At 32.8% G+C, this 20,329-nt stretch overlaps 1 protein-coding gene across 3 annotated transcripts in view; it reads left to right on the top strand.

Moving 5' to 3' along the window:
• Nucleotides 1–20,329, top strand: part of WASHC4 (WASH complex subunit 4) — a 63,798-nt gene that overhangs the window by 10,858 nt on the left and 32,611 nt on the right. For 2 of the 3 annotated variants that reach the window (XM_045507024.2, XM_010970458.2), the window contains exons 9-22: nt 176–279; nt 992–1,112; nt 2,509–2,632; nt 2,737–2,864; nt 4,290–4,450; nt 9,189–9,315; nt 13,332–13,457; nt 15,237–15,344; nt 15,838–15,984; nt 16,112–16,191; nt 17,222–17,327; nt 18,093–18,209; nt 19,320–19,488; nt 19,743–19,897. In XM_045507024.2, coding sequence (XP_045362980.1) covers nt 176–279; nt 992–1,112; nt 2,509–2,632; nt 2,737–2,864; nt 4,290–4,450; nt 9,189–9,315; nt 13,332–13,457; nt 15,237–15,344; nt 15,838–15,984; nt 16,112–16,191; nt 17,222–17,327; nt 18,093–18,209; nt 19,320–19,488; nt 19,743–19,897 — 1,773 coding nt within the window. Of the gene's footprint in view, nt 1–163; nt 280–991; nt 1,113–2,508; nt 2,633–2,736; nt 2,865–4,289; nt 4,451–9,188; nt 9,316–13,331; nt 13,458–15,236; nt 15,345–15,837; nt 15,985–16,111; nt 16,192–17,221; nt 17,328–18,092; nt 18,210–19,319; nt 19,489–19,742; nt 19,898–20,329 lie in introns of all 3 variants that reach the window. The other variant, XM_045507025.2, reaches the window with a different exon arrangement.

Raw genomic sequence — 20,329 nt, 5'->3', positions numbered from 1 at the left:
GTTTCCCAATTTAAGGCTAATTGTTCCATCTGAAGATTAATAGTTTCATCTGTAGCTTAATTTACCCACTGCTTTAATTTAGTAATTAGCCCAAGTGTGTTGAACTTTAAAAATCTACATGAAGCTTAACTTCTAACTAGTGATTAAATGATAATCATTAAAGGTTTCTTGACAGACTATGTATGAGCACTTGGGAGAGCTGCTAACAGTTTTGCTTACCCTGGATGAAATTATTGATAATCATATCACATTGAAAGACCACTGGACTATGTACAAAAGGTGAGCCAATTAAAATGTTTAAAATACTCTCTTACTTTGTATAGTTAATGTATTAGTAAAAAATAAACAAATGTAAACAGATCCTTTAAAAGACCTGAAGATCTGTATTTATAAGAATCTTACATCAAATGTTTTTTTTGAAGGGAGTAACCATTCTTTCAATTTTAGATAGACTTGTTTGAGAATATGATAAACTTGTATAAAGCATCCTAATTCTTAAAGTGTAGTTGAATGTTAATTTGACAGCCTTAGGACTCAGATTAATTTTTTCCTTATTCAATATAAATGATAATTGTTTATCCTGGGTTTGATTTTATTTTGTTGTATACTCCAAGGTGTTTTATTATTATTTAAAAAATTTTTTTAATGGAGGTACTGGGGATTGAACCCAGGACTTCATGCATGCTAAGCATGTGCTCTACCACTGAGCTGTACCCCCCCAACTCTAAAACTTTTTAAAGTCAAAACATTTTATTCAGTTAATAAGTATTCACTAAATGTCTGGTATCTAGAGAGCACCAGGTATGTGAATTTAAGATAATATAAAAAGATACGATTAGAAAATTAAATATATTAGGATTGTTTTTGTTCATATTTTCAAATGTGTAGAGCCAGACAAGAAATACAAATATAAAACTTTGATTTCTGAGAATATTTTTAATACAAGGATTTATTAGGCAAATTGAAGGGCTTTCTCCTAATTTTCCACAAGGTTACTGAAATCTGTCCATCACAATCCTTCAAAATTTGGAATTCAGGAGGAAAAACTAAAGCCATTTGAAAAGTTCTTGTTGAAGCTAGAAGGGCAGTTACTCGATGGAATGATATTTCAGGTATGAGAGCTGTATCAGGCTATGATAAATGGGCTTCTATTAGTTGACCCAGCTCAGAATTATAGTGGGACACTTTCATAGCATGCTTTTGTGATTATGTTTTTCTTTAAAAGTACTTTGGCTTAAACACTGTTAATGTACAAAAATATAATTATATCATTATCTAGTAGCAAACAAAATTAATAGTGTACTGGTTGTATTTGGGGTAAGGGTTTTTAAAAATTATGCAAAAGGATAAAACTGTTCAAGAATTAATATCTAAGTAGTTGTGTTAAGCAGTTTGTTTGTTGTTAACCTCTAGATTTAGATTTGTAAGACAGCCTTTTAAAAGTCTGTATAATTCTTCCTAGACTTAGGGAATATAATTTGAATCTGCACAATCCATGTGGCTTCTAACCGTGTGTGGCTATTTAAATTTAAATTAATTAAAATAAAAATTCACTTCCTCTGCCACACTAGCAATGTTTCAAATGCTTAATAGTTACATGTAATCTAATCATTGCAATGCACACTTTAAACTTATATTTATGTCAGTGATATCTCAATAAAGCTTGGAAAAAAGCCAGCTGTGGCTAATAATCATATCAGCACAGATGTAGAACATTTCCAGCATCACAGAAAGTTCTGTTGGATGGCACTGCTTTGGGTAGTAGTCACCAGAAATTGCTTACAGTGACCCTTCAACAACATGGGTTTGAATTGGACAAATCCTCTTCTATGGATATTTTTCAATAGTAAACACTCCACTATTACACAGTCCATGGTGGATTGAATCCGAGTATGTGGAGGAACCGTGGATACAGAGAGCCAGCTATAATGTATATGTGGATTAACTACCACTTGTTCAGGGATCAACTGTAAATATTTCATATAAAATCTGCTTCAGGTTTACCTTTAATTTATATTTTAAATGATTACAATTTTTACAGAATGATCCTAACTCTTGTTTAATATCAATTTAGCTATTAATTTGTTAGTTTCAGAAGGACCTATTTCTATACATGCTGTAATACAGTGCTAGGAAAGTAATTGTAAACAGATAAAGTCTACTCTTAGAAGTGCAAATTAAAGTCATAAAACATGTTTTCCCATGCTTCATTAGATACACCTTGTATACATCACCAAGCATCACTGTGTATGTCTTCATGTAGAATTTTAGATTTTTGGTTCGGTTTTATTTTACATAACAGGTACTCAAATATATAAGTACGTATACATTTTACATTCAAAAAGACTGGTGTTAGATTAGATTAAGGTAAAAACCTGAGCATCCATGTTAGTAGAATTAAAATGATGAATGTAGGAGTTTATCACTCTATATTTTTATCTGTTTAATAGCATATTGAGTCATAGTAGCTTATGATAGTCTGAATTTCTCTAAATGTTTCCTATCTAGGGCTGTATAGAACAGCAGTTTGATTCTCTCAATGGAGGAGTATCTGTGTCAAAAAATAGCACTTTTGCTGAAGAATTTGCACATAGTATTCGCTCAATTTTTGCAAATGTAGAAGCCAAACTTGGTAATGTAAAAATGCATTTTTTGGTTTTTGTTTAAAAAGTTTTCATTTCCTTTAAAGGAGAATTTTAAGTATATTGTTTTTCTCTCATGTTATTGTCTTATAAGGAGAACCTTCTGAAATTGACCAGAGAGACAAGTATGTAGGAATTTGTGGACTCTTTGTACTGCACTTTCAAATTTTTCGAACTATTGATAAAAAGTTCTACAAATCTTTATTGGACATTTGTAAGAAGGTAAGAACTTGGAACTTTTATTTTTTCATTTTGAGTATACGGAAAAGATTTTGGATAAAACTGGATTTTTTTTTATTGAGTTATAGTCAGTTTACAATATTGTGTCAATTTCTAGTGTACAACACAATTTTTCAGTCACACATGAATATACATATATTCGTTTTCATATTCTTTTTCACCATGAGCTACTACAAAATGGAATGTATTTCTTTGTGCTATACAATATAAACTTGTTTGTTTATTCTATATATACCTGTCAGTATCTACAAATCTCTAATCCCCAGTCTGTCCCTTCCCACTCTCCTCCTCATTGGCAACCGCAAGTTTGTATTCTATGTCTGTGAGTCTCTTTCTGTTTTATGTTTAAGTTCATTTGTCTTTTTTTTTTTTTAGATTTTTACATATGAGTGATACCATTTGGTATATTTCTTTCTCTTTCTGGCTTACTTCACTTAGAATCACATTCTCCAGGGATATCCATGTTGCTGCAAATGGCATTATGTTGTCATTTTTTATGGCTGAATAGATTCCATTTGATAAATATACCACACCTTCTTTATCCGGTCATCTGTCAGTGGACATTTAGGTTGTTTCCATGTCTTGGCTATTGTAAATAGTGCTGCAAAACTGGATATTTTAAAATGTATTTTTATTACTGTTTACAAAGATAAGAATTATTGTTTATAATAATAATTATTATAAAATAATATTTTAATATTCATTTAAAAAATCTAAGCATTCCAGAAATAAGTAACATAGTGAGTGAAAATATTCCGTAATTCCACATCATGTAAGTACATACTAGTGGATGCTTTTCCAGATCATTTCCTATTCATTAACTTTCTTTTACTGTTAGAACTTTTTTCTCTTATTTCTCTTCCTTTTCTTCTTGCCACTTACTCTCATTATTGAAGTAGAAAAAATTTAAAATACTTTTTTTGTATATCTTTCCTGTTTCGATGATGTGGGACCTGCTTTTAAAATTGAAAATTTAGTTTGTGTGTAGAATCAGGTGATGTGTGACCGTGAGAATCTAGCCATCTTAGATATTTATTTTCTATTTTTTCACTAATATAGAATGAAAGTTAAGGTCATGAGGACTCAAGTTTTTGTTTAAGTTTTGCATATTTTTATTCATCTGAAAATCTGTGAGCATATGTAAGTGTGTGTTTGGGGCACGTGTGTGTGTGTGTGTTGTTTAATATTTAGGTAGAATAAAATTAGTGTCATGCTCCACACTAGACATAGGAATGCTTAACTCTGTGGCACAGTAGCATAATTTGTCTCATAATATATTCATGAGTATTTATTATTATTATTTTTTCTTTAAATAAATTGTCTTCCATTGTATATTGCAGAGCTACTGAACAGTTTATTGTTTAGCCCCATTTAATGATTTCCCTCCTCTTCTATTTCCTATTTTAGGTACCAGCCATCACTCTAACTGCTAATATTATTTGGTTTCCTGATAATTTTTTGATCCAGAAAATACCAGCAGCTGCTAAACTTCTAGACAGAAAAAGTCTTCAAGCCATTAAAATATACAGAGATACTTTCCTACAGCAGAAAGCTCAGTCACTTACCAAGTAGGTTTTTATAAGTACCCATAATGAAAATATTTAGATATTTTGTATTTTCAAATCTTATACTGATTCTAAATATATGGAAGCATTTGAATTATAAGATCAAATATAGTTACTCATTACTGGAGAGAAGATTGGGCAGTCTCTAAGTGATTTGTTTTCTGGGAGTGTTTTTTTGTTTTAAATGTTTTAGACTTAAACTCAATTTAAGATGTAGGCAGATTATACTTTATGGAGATATGTATGTGTGTACATGCATTCATATACACACACATACTTTTTATCAAATGCAGTAAATATTTTTTTGTCTAAAGTGCAGTAGATGTCATTTGATAACATTAAGAACATTACGTGACTCAGTGTTGATTTTTGGAGCAGTTGACTTTTATTTGATTCACTCCTTTTTTTTCTTTATTTTTATGAAAGTAATGTATGCACATATTTAAGAAGTTAAAACTACTAAAGGTTCAAAGGGAAAATAATTGTCCTCTACCCAATTCCCCCCTGTATTTTAGTCCTGCTCCCTAAAAGAACACTTTTAACTCTTAGTTTCTTCTGATAGATACATCTTTATTTTTAGTTTCTCTTACTATGTAAAAGTTTCAAATATACACAAAATAGAGAAAATAGTATCATGAGCCCCCATGTTCTCTTCACTTAGCCTCTCATCACCTAGCCTCAGCAATTAAATTTACTGTGCATTCTTACTTTAGTATACTGCTAAAGTTACATGGTGACCTGGATGAAGATTTTAAATGAAGCAGGACTCTGCCATTGGCCCTATGCTGGACGCAGTTTTTATCTGTAACATTGTTAAAGGGTGATAGGGATTCTTATCCACTTTCTGTTGATCTTGACTATTGAGAGGAAATTGGGTCACTCCTGTACAATGGGGGAAGAAAGGATGTGTCTGGAATATAGGAGATCCCCCTAAAGCATCTCTTAGTACTCCCAAGTCATGTGATTGAAGTCAGTGGAAAATGACAGCAACTCAGTTCAGGCAGGACTACTCATAGCAGAGGTTTCAGGGCTCTCCATTGTATTCTAAAACGGAGCTGAGGAGGGATAAAAATGTAAGTTTGGGTTTAGATTAAAGAGATGAATTCAGTAAGATGGAGAGATAGGAATCAAGTTTAGTAACAGTAATTTAAAAAAAAAGATGTGGATATTTCAGTTATCAGAGACAGTGTTTTTTTTTAAACATTTTTTTAACATTGTGTTGCAGCTGCTAAAAACGTCAGTAAATACTTAAGATTACATTAATAACTATACCCACACTGGGGGTGGGTATAGCTTAAGTGGTAGAGTACTTGTTTAGCATACACAAGGTCCTGGGGATTGAATCAGTCCCTAGGACCTCCTCTAAAAAATAAGTAAACCTAATAACTCTGCCCAAGGTGTAAAAACTAGTAGCTATAATATCTAGGGTAAGGGAATTGGTAGTTCCACTGAGTTCTTATTGGTCAGACTATAATTAGTGTTTGGTGGTGCCACATTTTAAGAGGGCCACATACTGCAGCATCTCTAGATGAAGCTGATCAGGATGTTAAAAGATCTGAGAACCATGACCTTTGAAAATTCATTGAAAAGTATTTAGTTTGATCTTTAAAAGAGAAATCTGTGGAATGATATGTTAGATTTCTTTGAATATTTAAAGGGCATTCATGTTGAAGAGGAACAGATTTGATCTCTGTGGCTCCAGGTTGAAATGCAACCAAAAGAATAAGATGATGGATATTAATAATAATTGCCAACATTATCAAGCTTGTAACTATGTAGCAGACATTATGCTAAAGGCTTTAAACCCACTGTCTTTTGTAAACCCTGTAACAACAGCCTTCTCACCTCGGAAATAGTAAAGTCACAACTAATATTTACCCTATGCTTTCTACAAGCCAATAACTATTCCATGAATCTCATATGTATCATTTTTTATAATCATCAGAAAAATCCTGTGAGGTAGATACTGTTGTTATGGCTGTTTTATAGGCGAGAAAATTGAGGTACAGACAGATTAAACTTGCCCAAATTTAAACCACTAATGTGTGGCAGAGCTGGGAAGTCCACCTCTGGAGCACAAGCTGTTGACATTACCTTATGGTACTATTTTTATCCCATTTTCAGATAAGGAAAATGAGGCTTAGCAAAATGAAGTTTACCAGGTCACACAGCCAGGTACATGTCAGAGAGGGCACGCAAACCTGTGTAGGCTGCCCTGAGAGGTAACGTACTCTTCCACAAGAGCTAGGTGGGCAGAATATAGATGGCCATCAGTCCAAGGTGCTGTAGGAAGTGAATCTTATTAGGTAAAAGACTGATTAAGTTGACTTTCAAGGACCGCCCCCCCCATATGATAACAGTTTAATATTTCTAAATTTTTTTATTTCAAAAATATACAGACACTCTAGAACTTCTTTGAGCTGAATGAGGCAATGTCTTTTTCATTCTCTTTGTAACTCTGCCAAAGAAACCTAAAATTCACAACACTACAGCGACCCTTAGGAGAGAGGAGATGATATGATCAGCATGAGCTTTGTCTGACATTCTAGGAGAAGTTGAAGGAAGTGATCATAAGGGCTGTCCCAGTCAGGCTCCAGAGTTCATTAGGAAGAGGAAGCAGTGGGAGACAGTTTGCCTGCTCCCACACTATACATTAGACCCCAAATGGCCAAGTGCCCCAGCCAAGGGTTTGTAGGTTGCTGCATTTTGCTTTTCATTCACAATTGTTATGGTGTTGGGAATACTACCCTCAGAGGGTAGAATTATGAACGTTTATTTCAAACCCAGATGATACACAAGTGTTGACACTGTTGATATTTTATATTAGAATAGGGGATTTATTTTTTTCCCCTAAGTGTTTTTTGTTTCTTCTTTTTGAGATGAAGCTGAAAGGACCCCTTTTGGACTCCCTTTGTCAATTAACTTGGCTTTTTAAAAACTTGAAGCAGTTTCATTTTTATATATTTATGAGAGACAAAGATTATCTGGTGTCTGGGTGTAGGAGTGATGGGCAGAGTGACAGACAAACCTCTGCTTTATCCTGCATAGTCTGATCTAAAACTGAGTGGTTCTTGACTGCCCTTGACTGCGTGTTAGCCTCCTTCATAATGTTACTGACTTGATTGCCATCAGCTTGATTGCTGTTGTAGTCTAGGACTTTTCCTTCTGTCCTTGCTCAGGACCTTTCTGTTCCCTCCTGTGCATTGTATCCCTCCCTGAGTCCTGGTCACAGCCTCCTCCTCAAACTGGAAACATTGCCCTAGGACTCTTCTCTTTCTCTGTGTTTCAGACTTTTAAATTGAATCATCCACAAGTCAAATAATACATTCCAGTGCCGTTTGAGGCAAAGCCAAATGTACAACTATTGGTGTCTTTTGTCTAATGGAATCTTGGCTCAGCAGAAATCATTTTTCTCAGATTTGATTCTGAGATTTCACCTTCTTAAAACACATTGAATTAATTTAATTTATTGTTTTTAAAATAAAAAAGAAATACAGCTTTAACAGCTTGTGGGCTAGAAGTTCTCATCTTGAGTGATTTGAGGTATATTCATAGTGATTTAGTGTTTATAATCAGCCTGCATAGTAGAATTACATTATTGATTTAGTCTTTCCAGGATGAGAAAGCTCCCTAGATTTGGGCTTAAATCCTGACTTACTCTGTACTAGTTGTATGATCTTGGGCACATTACTTCTCTGTTTCAATTTCCTCTTCTGTAAAATGGAGATCATTATAAAATTAATGTGAGGATTGGACAAGTTAATTTGTGTAAAGTGCTTATAACAGTGACTGGGCATATAGTAAGCATTCAATAATTGTTGACTTTTATATTCAGATTGTGACCACTTGCATTGTTCCATTCTGATTCAAACTGTCATCCCCTTTATTCTGCATTAGAACAGGAGCTTCCTAAGCGGTTTTCCTGCTTTTACCATTGTTCCCTTTATAGCTTATTTTAAACACATCAGCCAAAGTGATATTGATCCTCTTCAGAGTTAGAGTAGGTCACTCTGCTCAAATCTTCTAGTGGCTTTTCTCTGAAGTCCTTACTCCCTACCAGGCCTTACACAGATCCCCTTTCCACTCCCCACTTTTCCTATTCCTCGAGCCCACCCCCCCACCACTGTACCTCACTGATTTTTTTTTTTTCTGTTCTCATCCTTGCTCTGTGCTCCAGTCATACTGACTTGTTTGTTATTACTTGAACATGCCAGACTCACTTCCTGTTTTGGGATGATTGCATTTGTTATTTACTTTCCTAAAATTCTCATCTATTATATATTTGCATGAGGATTACTTACTCATCTTCAAATCATGGTTCAAAATCACCTTTTCAATGAACCTACTTTGACCACTGTGTTTAAAATTATACTCGCCATCCCAGTTGCTCTTTTCCCTGCTATATTTGTTCATTGCACAGATCTGACACCTTAAACAGATTTCAGTTACTGATGTCTTTATTATACAACTCCTTTCTAGAATGTAAGCTTCATGGGGGCAGAGATTTTTGTCTATTCTGTTTACCTCTTATTTTTGTTTTTTAGTAGTGCCTGGCCTGTATGGGCATTCAGTAAATATATGTTGGATAAGTGAATTATATGTGTGTATACGATATGTATATTTTGAAAACCAGAAAGATGAAATAGCTGCTGCAAAGAAATATTTCATCCCAACTAACATGAAGAAATGGAAGTACATTTTCTTTCCTGTGCTGAATAACTCCCATGTTTTCCTTTGTTAGAGATGTACAGTCTTATTACGTCTTTGTGAGCTCATGGATGATGAAAATGGAATCTATTTTATCTAAAGAGCAGAAAATGGATAAATTTGCTGAAGATCTCACCAATAGATGTAATGTTTTTATACAGGTAATTGCATCTTCTTAGAATATTTTGAGAGTCATTTCTTTGTTAATTTGTTGTACAGAGGGTACATTTTGAAAAAAAGTGCAAAAGGTAGGATATGTTTTGGTTTTTAGAACTGAAATTGATTTGGTTATGTATGTTCGGAGAAATCTTTATACTCCCTTCAAGGAGTAATTTTCTTGCTGTATCCCATAAATTTGGATGTGTTCTATTTTTTATCCAATATTTAGTTCTAAGTATTTAAATTTTTTGTTGTGATTTCTACTTTGCTCTGTGAGTTGTTTTGAAAGATAATTCTTAATTTCTAAATGCTTGAGATTTTCCTAGTTATCTTTTTATTATTGATTTCTAGCAATACTAAAATACTTTCAGTATTTTGAAATTTGTTGAGATTTGCATTATGGTCCAGCCTGCGGACAACGTGGCAAACATTTCATGTATACTTAAAAAGAATGTAATTTGCTTTTGGTGATGTAGTGTTCTATGTATTGTCAAGTAGGGTCATGTTAATGATTTTATCTGCATATTCTATCAGTTACTGAGACCCTTGGGTTAGAATCCCCAGCTTTACGTGCATTTGTCTATCCTTTGTAGTTTTGTCAACTTTTGTTTTATATATTTTGAGATTAAGTAAGTGCATAACATTTAGAATTACTGATGAGTCAAACCGTTTGTCATTATGACATGTCCTTTTTAATCTTTGGTGGTGCTTTTTGTCATAGGGCTCTTGTGTCTGATTAGTAACACAGCTGTACCAGTTTGCTTTTAAATAAGGCCTACATGGTACATGTGTTTCGATCCTTTTACTTGGAACCTGTTTGGCTCCTTTATTAAATGTGTGTCTCCTGTAAGCAGCATATATTCCTCCCCAATCTGATAATGTTTATTTTTTATTTAACTGTTTTTGATATATGTCAATACTGATACTCAGATTTAAAATTAGCACCTGACTAGTTGCTTTCAGTCTGGCTCACTTTTTCTGTGTCCCTATTCTTTTCCTTTCTCACTCTTTTGAATTATTTTTATTATTTTATTTTTCCTTCTATTAGTTTACTGTGTTTTTTTAGTGGTTACTTTAGAAATTTAAAGATGCATTACTGAACCAACATAAATTAGTAGTTTTACCACTTTCTAGACAGTATAAGGATCTTAAACCACTTTAATTCTATTTATCCCCCTCACTTGTGCTGCTGTTGTATATTGTGATTCTATATGTATTTTAAACCTCACAAGGCATTGTTGCCGTTGTTTTTAATAGTCAGTATTCATTTAGATTTACCAATATATTTATCATTTCTGTTGCTTTTTGTCCTTCCTGCATCTCTTCATCTTTCTACTTGTGGAATACATGTTAGTATTTCATTTAAAATGTCTTTCTATTGATGAATTCTCAGTTTTTTGTCTGAATATACCTTCATTTCAACTTCATTTTTGAAGGCAGTTTTGCTATGTATAGAATTTTAGGTTGGCAGAATTTTTTTCCTATGCTTTTAAAGGTACCATTTTATTGTCTTCTGGCTTCCTTTGTTTTTTTTGTTGAGAAGTTATCTGTCAGTTTTGTTGCTTTTTAAGTATGTGTCTTTGTTTACTTGCTTACAAGATTTACTTTTTGGTTTTTAGCAGTATTACTTAGGTGTACCTAGGTGTGTTTTTCTTTGTGTTTGTGCTGCTTGAGATTTGTAGAGCTTCTGGAATTTATGGAAAATTCTCAGCCATTAACTCTTTAAGTACCATTTGTGTTTTATTCTCTCTCTGTTCTGATTATCTCTCCAGTTATATCTAATCTGCTGTTAAACCCATACTGAGGTTTTTTTCCCTGAGTTCTTAATTTAATAATTTTACTTTCGATTTTTGTTTCTTTTTTTTACAGTTTCCAGTTCTTTTGTGAAATAATTTTGTGTTTTATTTCCTTTAACACATTCAGCATAATTGTTTTGAAACCCATGTCTAATAATTTCATTAACTGGATATTTCTTTTATCTATTTTTGTGGATATGTCTTAATCTCTTCATATGCCTGGGTTTATTTATGAAAATTATTTATGAAAAACTATAATTTGATATAATATGAGGATCTGGATATTGTTTTTCTTCCTGCAGAGAGAATTTAATTTTGCTTCTGATACACAGCTAGTCTAGGAAAACTAGGAACCCAGATTATCGCAACCCAGTCCTGGATTGAGATGGTTTGAAGTGGGACCTAAATCCTAAAATGACTGTTTTTCTAGTTCAGTTACTTTTTAGAGGGTAGTTTTTAAGGATCCCAACTCAGAGCCTAGGCGATTTACCAGGACCTCCTCCCCTCCTTGATGGGCCATGAACTCCTGTTTTTATCCTCCTTCCCTTCCCCTGAGATGTTGAAAGATATGTTTGGCTTCTGTCTTAATTATTTCTTTTGGAATGGGCAGGTGCCTCTATGGGAAAGAAGCCTCAAATGGCAGGCTCACTTCTCTGAGTTTCTGTCTCCTCCCAGATCTTGGCCTTAAATTTTCTTATTTTCTTGATAACTCTTTGATGCCTTCCAAGAAGTTTGAAAAATATTTTGCCCAGATTTTCTGGTTGTTTTCTGCGGGAAGGTTGATCCAAAATATTTATTCTGCCATGAACAGAACAGAAACAGACCCCAGACCTCTCTCATCCCCATTTAGATGTTTAAAATACATCCTTCATGTATATCCTTCACAAATTCATGACCATCTGGGAATGGTGTAGTGTTGGCCCATGAGTTCTATGCCTCCCTTTCCCTTCAAAAAAGAAACTCCCTTTTTCTGCCTGCCTTAGAGTTACACTTTTGGTGTTCCTTGTTTCTGCTTTTTAACTTTTCCCAGTGCTGCACTAGGTCAGAGTCTGGTGTAATAGTCCTATAGCTGACAAGGTAAGACTTGTGGCTCTTCCCTGCATGTATGCCCCAAGCTTTGGTCTTACTGTCACCTTTCTTAGGATGCTACCTTCTCTCTCATTTCTCAGTTCTTTTAATTTTAGCACATCTCTTCACCACAGAGCTACTATTGACTCACAGAAATTCCTTCCTTCCCTGCCACTGAGTATCATTCCTTCAGTGAGCTGCTTACTGTTACTGCTGGTAGAGCAGGAGAAAAAGGCTGAGAATCAACTGGCCTATAGGTGCTGCCCCAGCTCCTTGGATATATTCACAATAGTATAATTTAGGTTCATCTCTAAACTGTACATGTATCTTTTTTTGGTCCTTCTTTACAAACCCAAAAGATCTCCATTATTATGTTTCTCTGTGTCTTTTTTGAATCTAAATGAAAATGTATTTGAGAGGTAATATCCTTTTTCCTGTTTCCCTTGGGATTACTAGCACTAACTACAATTTTTTTTTTTTTTTTTTAACTCACAAGAGCTGTGTGCTTCCTTCATAAGAAGAAGGACAGGAGAAAAATCTGTTCTTATTGGGCTGGAAGGAGAGCAAGTCTGATTACCATCAACTTAAGCAGGGGACATGGTAGCACATAGATAGTAGGGACTGGCCTGGGTGAAAAAGAAAGGGAGCATTGGCTTGGAACTCAAAATACCTTTAGATATTATCTGTACTGGCCAGAGAGCAGCTTTCTTTGTCTTTCTCTCATTTTTCAATTCCTACTTCCTTAGAGTCCTTAGCTCTTATCTTTAGCTGCAGCAGGTAGGAGTTTTTATCTTCTTGTCTGGCAGGTAAGATAGGGATGAATAAATAACTTCCTGACATCCAGATCATTTCTTTGAAAGTTTTGTTTTTCAGTGAAAAGATTCTTTAACTGTTGATTATATGCTATAATGTCAGTAGTACTAAACTTGTGGCATGTGATAGGTTACATGACTTTTATGGGCTGTTTTGAAACTTTACCACCGTGTGTAACATTGTGTTAGAAAATATTTCAAAATCTTAAGAGCTGACTTTAAAATGAACTTTAAGAATTACTAGTTATTGGCAAGTTGCTGAATAATTATTACATAGAGAATGAAATCTTGAAGAAATGAAGCCTTTTCTTGTGATTATAATCAATGTTTTATTTTTTATAGGGCTTTTTATATGCATATAGTATTAGTACCATTATTAAAACCACAATGAATCTCTACATGTCCATGCAAAAGCCAATGACCAAAACATCAGTTAAGGCATTATGCAGGCTTGTTGAACTTCTCAAGGTAGGTTTTAGATTATTTTACCTTGCCATTATAATTGAGAAATGACCGAGTTTAAATTAGGATTTTAGGGGGTAAGATTTGATTTCTTGATTACAAGAATAAAAAATTATAGAAAAGTCTCCTTATCTCTCAGTTGGATAAAGGAACTAGCCATTGAAAGAAATTTCTGAGTAGTTTTCTGTGGATGGCCAATATATTTAAACTTTATTAAAAGTTAAAATACAATGAAAGAGAAAAGGAAAATGAAAAGTTTAGCCTAAGTAAAGTCTTAACGAAAGTTTTAAAGTTTTTGCATGAGTTTAAAAAAGAAAGAACATGGGACATTTTCTATTATTTTATAGTATTCAAATGCATATGAGGCTAGTCAACATGAGGCTGTTTATTTTGTAGCTTAGAGAAAGTATTGTAATCTTGTGTTCTGAATACTTCTGGAAATGTGGTAAAAAAAAACCTTACAGGCATAAGAGTCCACTTTTAACCTTCTGTAAAAACTGAAATCAAGATTTGTTAGTAAATTTCTGTTAATGGCTTTAGATTTGCTTAGGAAATAAAGATAGTTCTGGAGATTGTGTCTTTGGAGTTTTAGCCTTTTTTTCTTTAAGATATATTATTGTCAGTTTTATTTTTTTATGAATTATAAATACAGAAGTATATATATGTATGTATAGATGAATATACATCTTATAGCTAATATGTAAGCATAATTAAAAAAACAATAAACAGTTAAAAACCTATCATCCCATTTAAGAAATAGAATGTTACCAATGTCTTCAAAGCCCCCTGTGTTGTCCCTCCTTGATTGCATTTTACCTGCCTCATCAGAGGAACCATTGTCCTGAGTTTTATGTTTATCATTCCCTTGTTTCTTTTTGGTTTGCCACATATGAATGAATCTATAAGCCATTCATTGCTTAGTTTTTGAGATTTATTTTAATGGAGTAATACTTCATATATTATTTGACTTGGTTTTTTTACTCAAAATTTTTTATTCGAACCAACCCATGTTGGGATGAGCAGGTGTAGTTCATTAATTTTCATGACTCTGTAGCTTTCTTGGGGATGGACTTTCTGGGTTGTTTCCAGTTTTTACTATTATGAACAATGTTGCCATTCTTGTTTATGTTTTTCTGAGGAATTGTATACCTATGAGTGGTTCTATGTTATGGACATACTCAGCTTTTCAAGATGGTGCCAGATTATTTTCCAAAGTAGTTATATCAGTTTACATACCTCCCAGAGTTTATTAGACTTCCCATTGTTCTCTAACTGGCCAGCATTGGTATTATCAGGCTTCTATGTGTGTGGGTATGTGTGTGTGTGTGCGTGCACATGTGTATGCATGTACATGCAAATTAGTATATATAAATGATTTTATAGTTAACATTTATTTCCCTGATTGTTAACGATGGTATCTTTTCAAATATTGCTTATTGTGTTTTCCTTTTGTGAAAAATATGTTCATGTCTTTTGTTCAGTTTTCTGTTGAATTATTTGCCTTTTTAAAAAAGTGTTTAATTTGTTTGGTGTCTTACATATTCTGAGTACTAATCCCTTGTGTGTGGCAGATATTTTCTCATACAGTGGCTTGCCTTTTTATTTTCTCTATAGTGACTTTTGATAAACAGAAATTCTTAATTTTAATATAGTTGTATTTACCAGTCTTATCCTTTATGATAGTACTTTTTGTGTCTCATTTACAGATTTCTTACCTAGCTCAAGTTCATAAAGATATTCAATAATTTTGCCTAACAGTCTTCCATCACTTCTGATTCTTTTTAGGCAATAGAGCATATGTTCTATAGGAGAAGCATGGTTGTGGCTGATTCAGTCTCACATATAACACAACACCTTCAACATCAGGCTCTTAATTCTATTTCTGTGGCCAAGGTATGAAAGTTATTATGTATTCAGCATAATTATCTTTCTCATTTGCCCTTCCGTTGCTTTATATGTGTTTTCTAGTTCAGCCTGTTTACTCCATTCCTTCAAACGCAATATTCTTGGTCATAATCTCCATGGTATTTCATGATTTTACTTAGAGTGATCAAGTTATCTTTACTCTGAACTTGGCAGCATTAGCACACTTCTATTAAAAAAGGACATATTGTGCATTTTAAAAATAAGCATTTTTTAAAGAAATGATTTCCTTATTAAATTAATATGGTAATTTTGAAGTATGCCTAGTAATTTGCTGTCCTGATAGTAGTAAACAATTTACAGGAATAAATCTAATACTATGAGAAGAAGCTGAACACAAAGTATTTGCTTAAGTGCTCTTAAATTGAATCATGGAAAAGATAATTGAGAAACTTTTCTTCTGATTCTTTTATTATTGCCTCAGATATAAAACTGATGTTTCCTGTTTTCTTTTATCTTTAAGAAAAGAGTAATTTCTGACAAAAAATATAGTGAGCAGCGTCTTGATGTGCTCTCTGCTCTGGTTTTGGCTGAAAACACTCTAAATGGACCAAGCACAAAGCAACGACGACTTATTGTTTCTTTGGCACTGAGTGTTGGCACACAAATGGTAAATGTATTGCTGTTACTTACAGAATAAAAATGAGATCTGAGATGTCACACTTCCTTTATTACTGACTTTAAGGAACCAGTCCTTCAAGTGTAACTTCTCTGTCTTTTTTCCCTGTCCCTGATAGAAAACATTTAAAGATGAAGAGCTCTTTCCTCTTCAAGTAGTCATGAAAAAGCTGGATCTTATCAGTGAACTTAGAGAAAGGTAAGTAGGGATATGTAATGATGCTCAAAAGATAGGACTAATGGAAACATAACTTTTTTTTTTTTTTTAAGCATAACAAGAGAAGAAATATAACCCAAGTAGACCATTAGTTCCTCTTTATAACTTCTTTAGCATGACTAAAATGAGACTGTGACAAGGGATCGTATTTCTTTAGCTTTGCTTCTCTGGTAAGGATATAGTTCTTGGAGGAACTGACATGAGGAGATGTCATACAGCCCCGAGAGCATCTGGCAGACCCTGGTTGCATTTTGTGTTTGTTGTGATGGGTATCTCTAATGGAGTTTTAAAATTGCTGCTTTATATTTATAACAAGGTTCATCTATTTGTGAGAGACTTAAGAGCCATCTCACGTAGTCTTCTGTAATTTTATTTGGGTTGTAAATTTGAATTACATTGTTGGCAGCCAGTCACTAAAGGTGAATTCGTTTTTGGAAGGCTTATTTTTGTGGCTCCCGTGGTGTTACTGTTTTCTCTTTATTGAATAAGCAGTAAATTTCTTGAAGGGAAGATGGGTCCTCTGAATTCTGATTCTCAGCCGAATTAAGATTACAGCTCAGTTTTTATTTAATATTCATATTTATAACAATGTTTTCGTGGTTCTGAGCAGCTCAGATTTTTGTAGTTCGTGGCATTTAACTTTCCGTCCTTAGAAGAAATACTAAACCTTCTTCACTGTAAGATACTTAATGATCATTTTGTTGTCACAATATTGAAAATAAATTTACTTTAAACTCTATTTAAAATTTATCCATATTATTTTTGAAGTATGCTTTAAAACTAAAGCGTATGTGCTGAATTCTGACAATGTCAGGTATTGGAGTGTTTTGTTACTGTTGTTCAATGTGAAAAATACTTACTTTGTGGCTTTTCTGTACTGATTTTGGGTTAAGTGATGCAGGGAATTAAAAAATGAGTAAGACAGAGCTCTTTATGGAATATAATGCATTCTTTTCATTTTTGGGGGGGTTTCTTTAGTTTTGGTACCACTAATTACTACTTTACATTGTAGAGTCCAAACACAATGTGACTGTTGTTTTTTATACTGGCATCGAGCTGTCTTCCCAATTTATTTAGATGATGTATATGAAAATGCTGTGGATGCAGCCAGATTACATGTAAGTAAAGAATAACATAAAAAATAAACATCATTTTTTTAGTCACTGTACAGACCATTTTAAAACTGCTGATGCTGGTTTTTTTTTTTTTTTCTACAATGCTGTATGCATTTTCAGTAAAATTTATATAGTCTGTCAGTTATAGAGAACAAACTAGTGGTTACGGGGTGGGCATCATAGGATAGGGGAGTAGAAGGTACAAACTATTTGGGTATAAGGCGTAAGGATGTATTGTACAACATGAAGAATATGGCCAATATTTTGTAACAACTGTAAATGGACAGTAACCTTTAAAATATAAAAGGTAAAGTTAAAAAACACTGAACAAAATTCAGGAGGAAATTAAAAACTCAAAAATGTATGTAGTCTGTAGGTAAATATTATATTAATACTAATGAGTTAATTTAATATATATTTAACTCTTCCCCTCATATTGCTAATCTTTCTTGTTTCACTTGATTTTAGTTTGTATCAAAATAATCTGACTTTCATTTATCAGCAAGGTGTATGTTACTCAGATCTTTCCATTTCTTTCTGGAAATGAGTATGTTTGAATGCTCAAGATCAAAAAAGGATAAATGAATGAATTTTTTAGTATACTTAAAATATATGCTTTATAAAATAAAATTCAGCTCTTATTTGGGAAAGTAAGACAGTCATGTATAAAAAAAACAGCCTTCAGATTGAGGTTTTGTCTTTTAAGATGTAGTATTCTTTTGAGATCTAGTTTTTCTAAACTCATGTATATTCTGACTTTCTTTTTAGTACATGTTCAGTGCTTTACGTGACTGTGTGCCCGCTATGATGCATGCAAGGCATTTAGATTCCTATGAAATACTTCTGGATTGCTATGACAAGGAAATTATGGAAATTTTAAATGAGGTAACATATTTGACATTGAAAAGCTTATAAAACATGTGTTTGGAAAAACTTCTTAGATTGAAGCAGGCTTTCACAAATTTAAAATTATTATTTATAAATCACTGTCTAGAACAAACGAACTATCACTATTGTGCTAAATTGGTCTTTAATTCCTAATTTTTAATATAGGAATCCAGATTAGGAATCCAGAAAAAAAAATTCTTATACTTTAGTAAGTAGTATATTTGAATTTAAAATTGTGTGTTAGAAGAATGCAAATATGAAACTGGTTTGAATATTGTCTGCAGTTAGTGGTAATACAGTTAAGACAACTATCAATGTTTTATTGAATTTCATTTGGAGAGCTACTGACTAAAATCTTTATATTGAAAAGCATAAACACTATTACTTGTGTAACAAATAATTTGAATATAATAAAGTACATTCCTTCCTATTTTAATGAAGTGTGTATTATAAACACTGATATCTTTAAAATTGTATTTCCAGCTAGCAATATTTTTATATGGAGGGAGGAATTAAAAATGAGTAAACTTCACAATATAAACTTTATTCAGGTTTGATAAAATTATGAAAATTATAATTTCTTGTATTAAATATTCTTATTTAGAAAATAAAATACATATCTGGCCAGTATTTAGATTAATTTCATTGCCTTTAGCTCAGTGAATTTTGTAATTTTTAATTATTATTATTATAAGGAAGCTTTTAAAAAATTTCCTCTCGCATATTCTCAGGACCTCCTTTGTTGCTGGTTTCTATAAATTTTACAGTTTATATTGTATGTTCATGTCCTTGTACTGAAGCCATCAGACAGAAGCTTTTGATTTTCTTTTCAAGAATGTTAAAATATTAATGAAAAAAAGCTTAGATCTTATCTAACTGCTCCCTGGTCAAAAAATGATTGATTTAAAGTGGATAGCAAAGTAATTTCACTCTCCCAATAAAAATATTTTACCATTGAGTATTTAGACTCTTAAACCAGTTTGACAGATTTTTTTTCCTCATTTCATTGATTATAAAACTGTAATGGTCAGAACACAGACATCTAGAAGAACAATACAATTGGAATATCATTTTGAAAAATTAAGATGTCAATTCTTCTGTGAATAGCATTTGCTGGACAAGTTGTGCAAAGAAATAGAGAAAGATCTGCGACTTTCTGTGCATACTCATTTAAAGCTGGATGACAGAAATCCTTTCAAAGTTGGCATGAAAGACCTGGCCCTTTTTTTCTCTCTGAATCCAATTCGGTTTTTCAATCGTTTCATTGACATTCGAGGTGAGTGTTCTGCTTTCCTTCTTAGGGTCATATTCTGTATCTGTTTGCCCTGACTATCAAAGATCAAGTAGCAAAAATGAGACTTTGAGAATATCTTCTTTCGTGTTAGTCCATTTATTCTTGAATTCATATTTGTTTCTTCATTTCATGCAAAGAAAGAAATTTAATGTTCCAAGACAGGTTGTTTCCTTTTTAGTTTCATTTCTGTTTTCTACTATTTCAGAAATCAAAAATTAAAAAATTGTTTTTTGTAGCTTATGTAACTCACTACCTAGACAAGACTTTCTACAATCTAACAACAGTAGCTCTTCATGACTGGGCCACTTACAGTGAAATGAGAAATTTAGCTACTCAGCGTTATGGATTGGTTATGACAGAGGCACATCTTCCTAGTCAAACTTTGGAACAGGTATAGTATAAAGTGTTTTTATTATAGTCCGATTGTAGCATGATAATAGTATTTCTCTAAGAAACATTTTTTATTTTTACTTTATTATGTGTTTATATTTCAAGAAGATATTTGCTATATAAAACCTCATAATTGACAAGAATAAAAAATTAGTGCTAGTTTGCTTTATGAAGGAATTTACCACAGGCTTCCAAATGTTTTTATTTTGCCTTTTGTTGAACATTTGAAACATACATAGATTTATATATAGCTTCTCAGAAATATATTGGGATAGTGAGGTGACTTCTGCAGAATTGTGAAAAGTTTAGTCAAAGTCATAGTTAAGGATTTTAAACCTAGATTTAATATATAAACTTTAATATCTTAGAAAATGGCTAAATTCATGTAATTATAAATGTATTTGTTCTTAAAATGAAGAGTGTAAAATAAGTA

The sequence above is a fragment of the Camelus bactrianus genome, chromosome 12, assembly GCF_048773025.1.
Source record: "Camelus bactrianus isolate YW-2024 breed Bactrian camel chromosome 12, ASM4877302v1, whole genome shotgun sequence".
NCBI lineage: Eukaryota > Metazoa > Chordata > Mammalia > Artiodactyla > Camelidae > Camelus > Camelus bactrianus.
The sequence above is the reverse complement of the archived record's forward strand: the minus strand, read 5'-3'. Positions and strand labels throughout refer to the sequence as shown.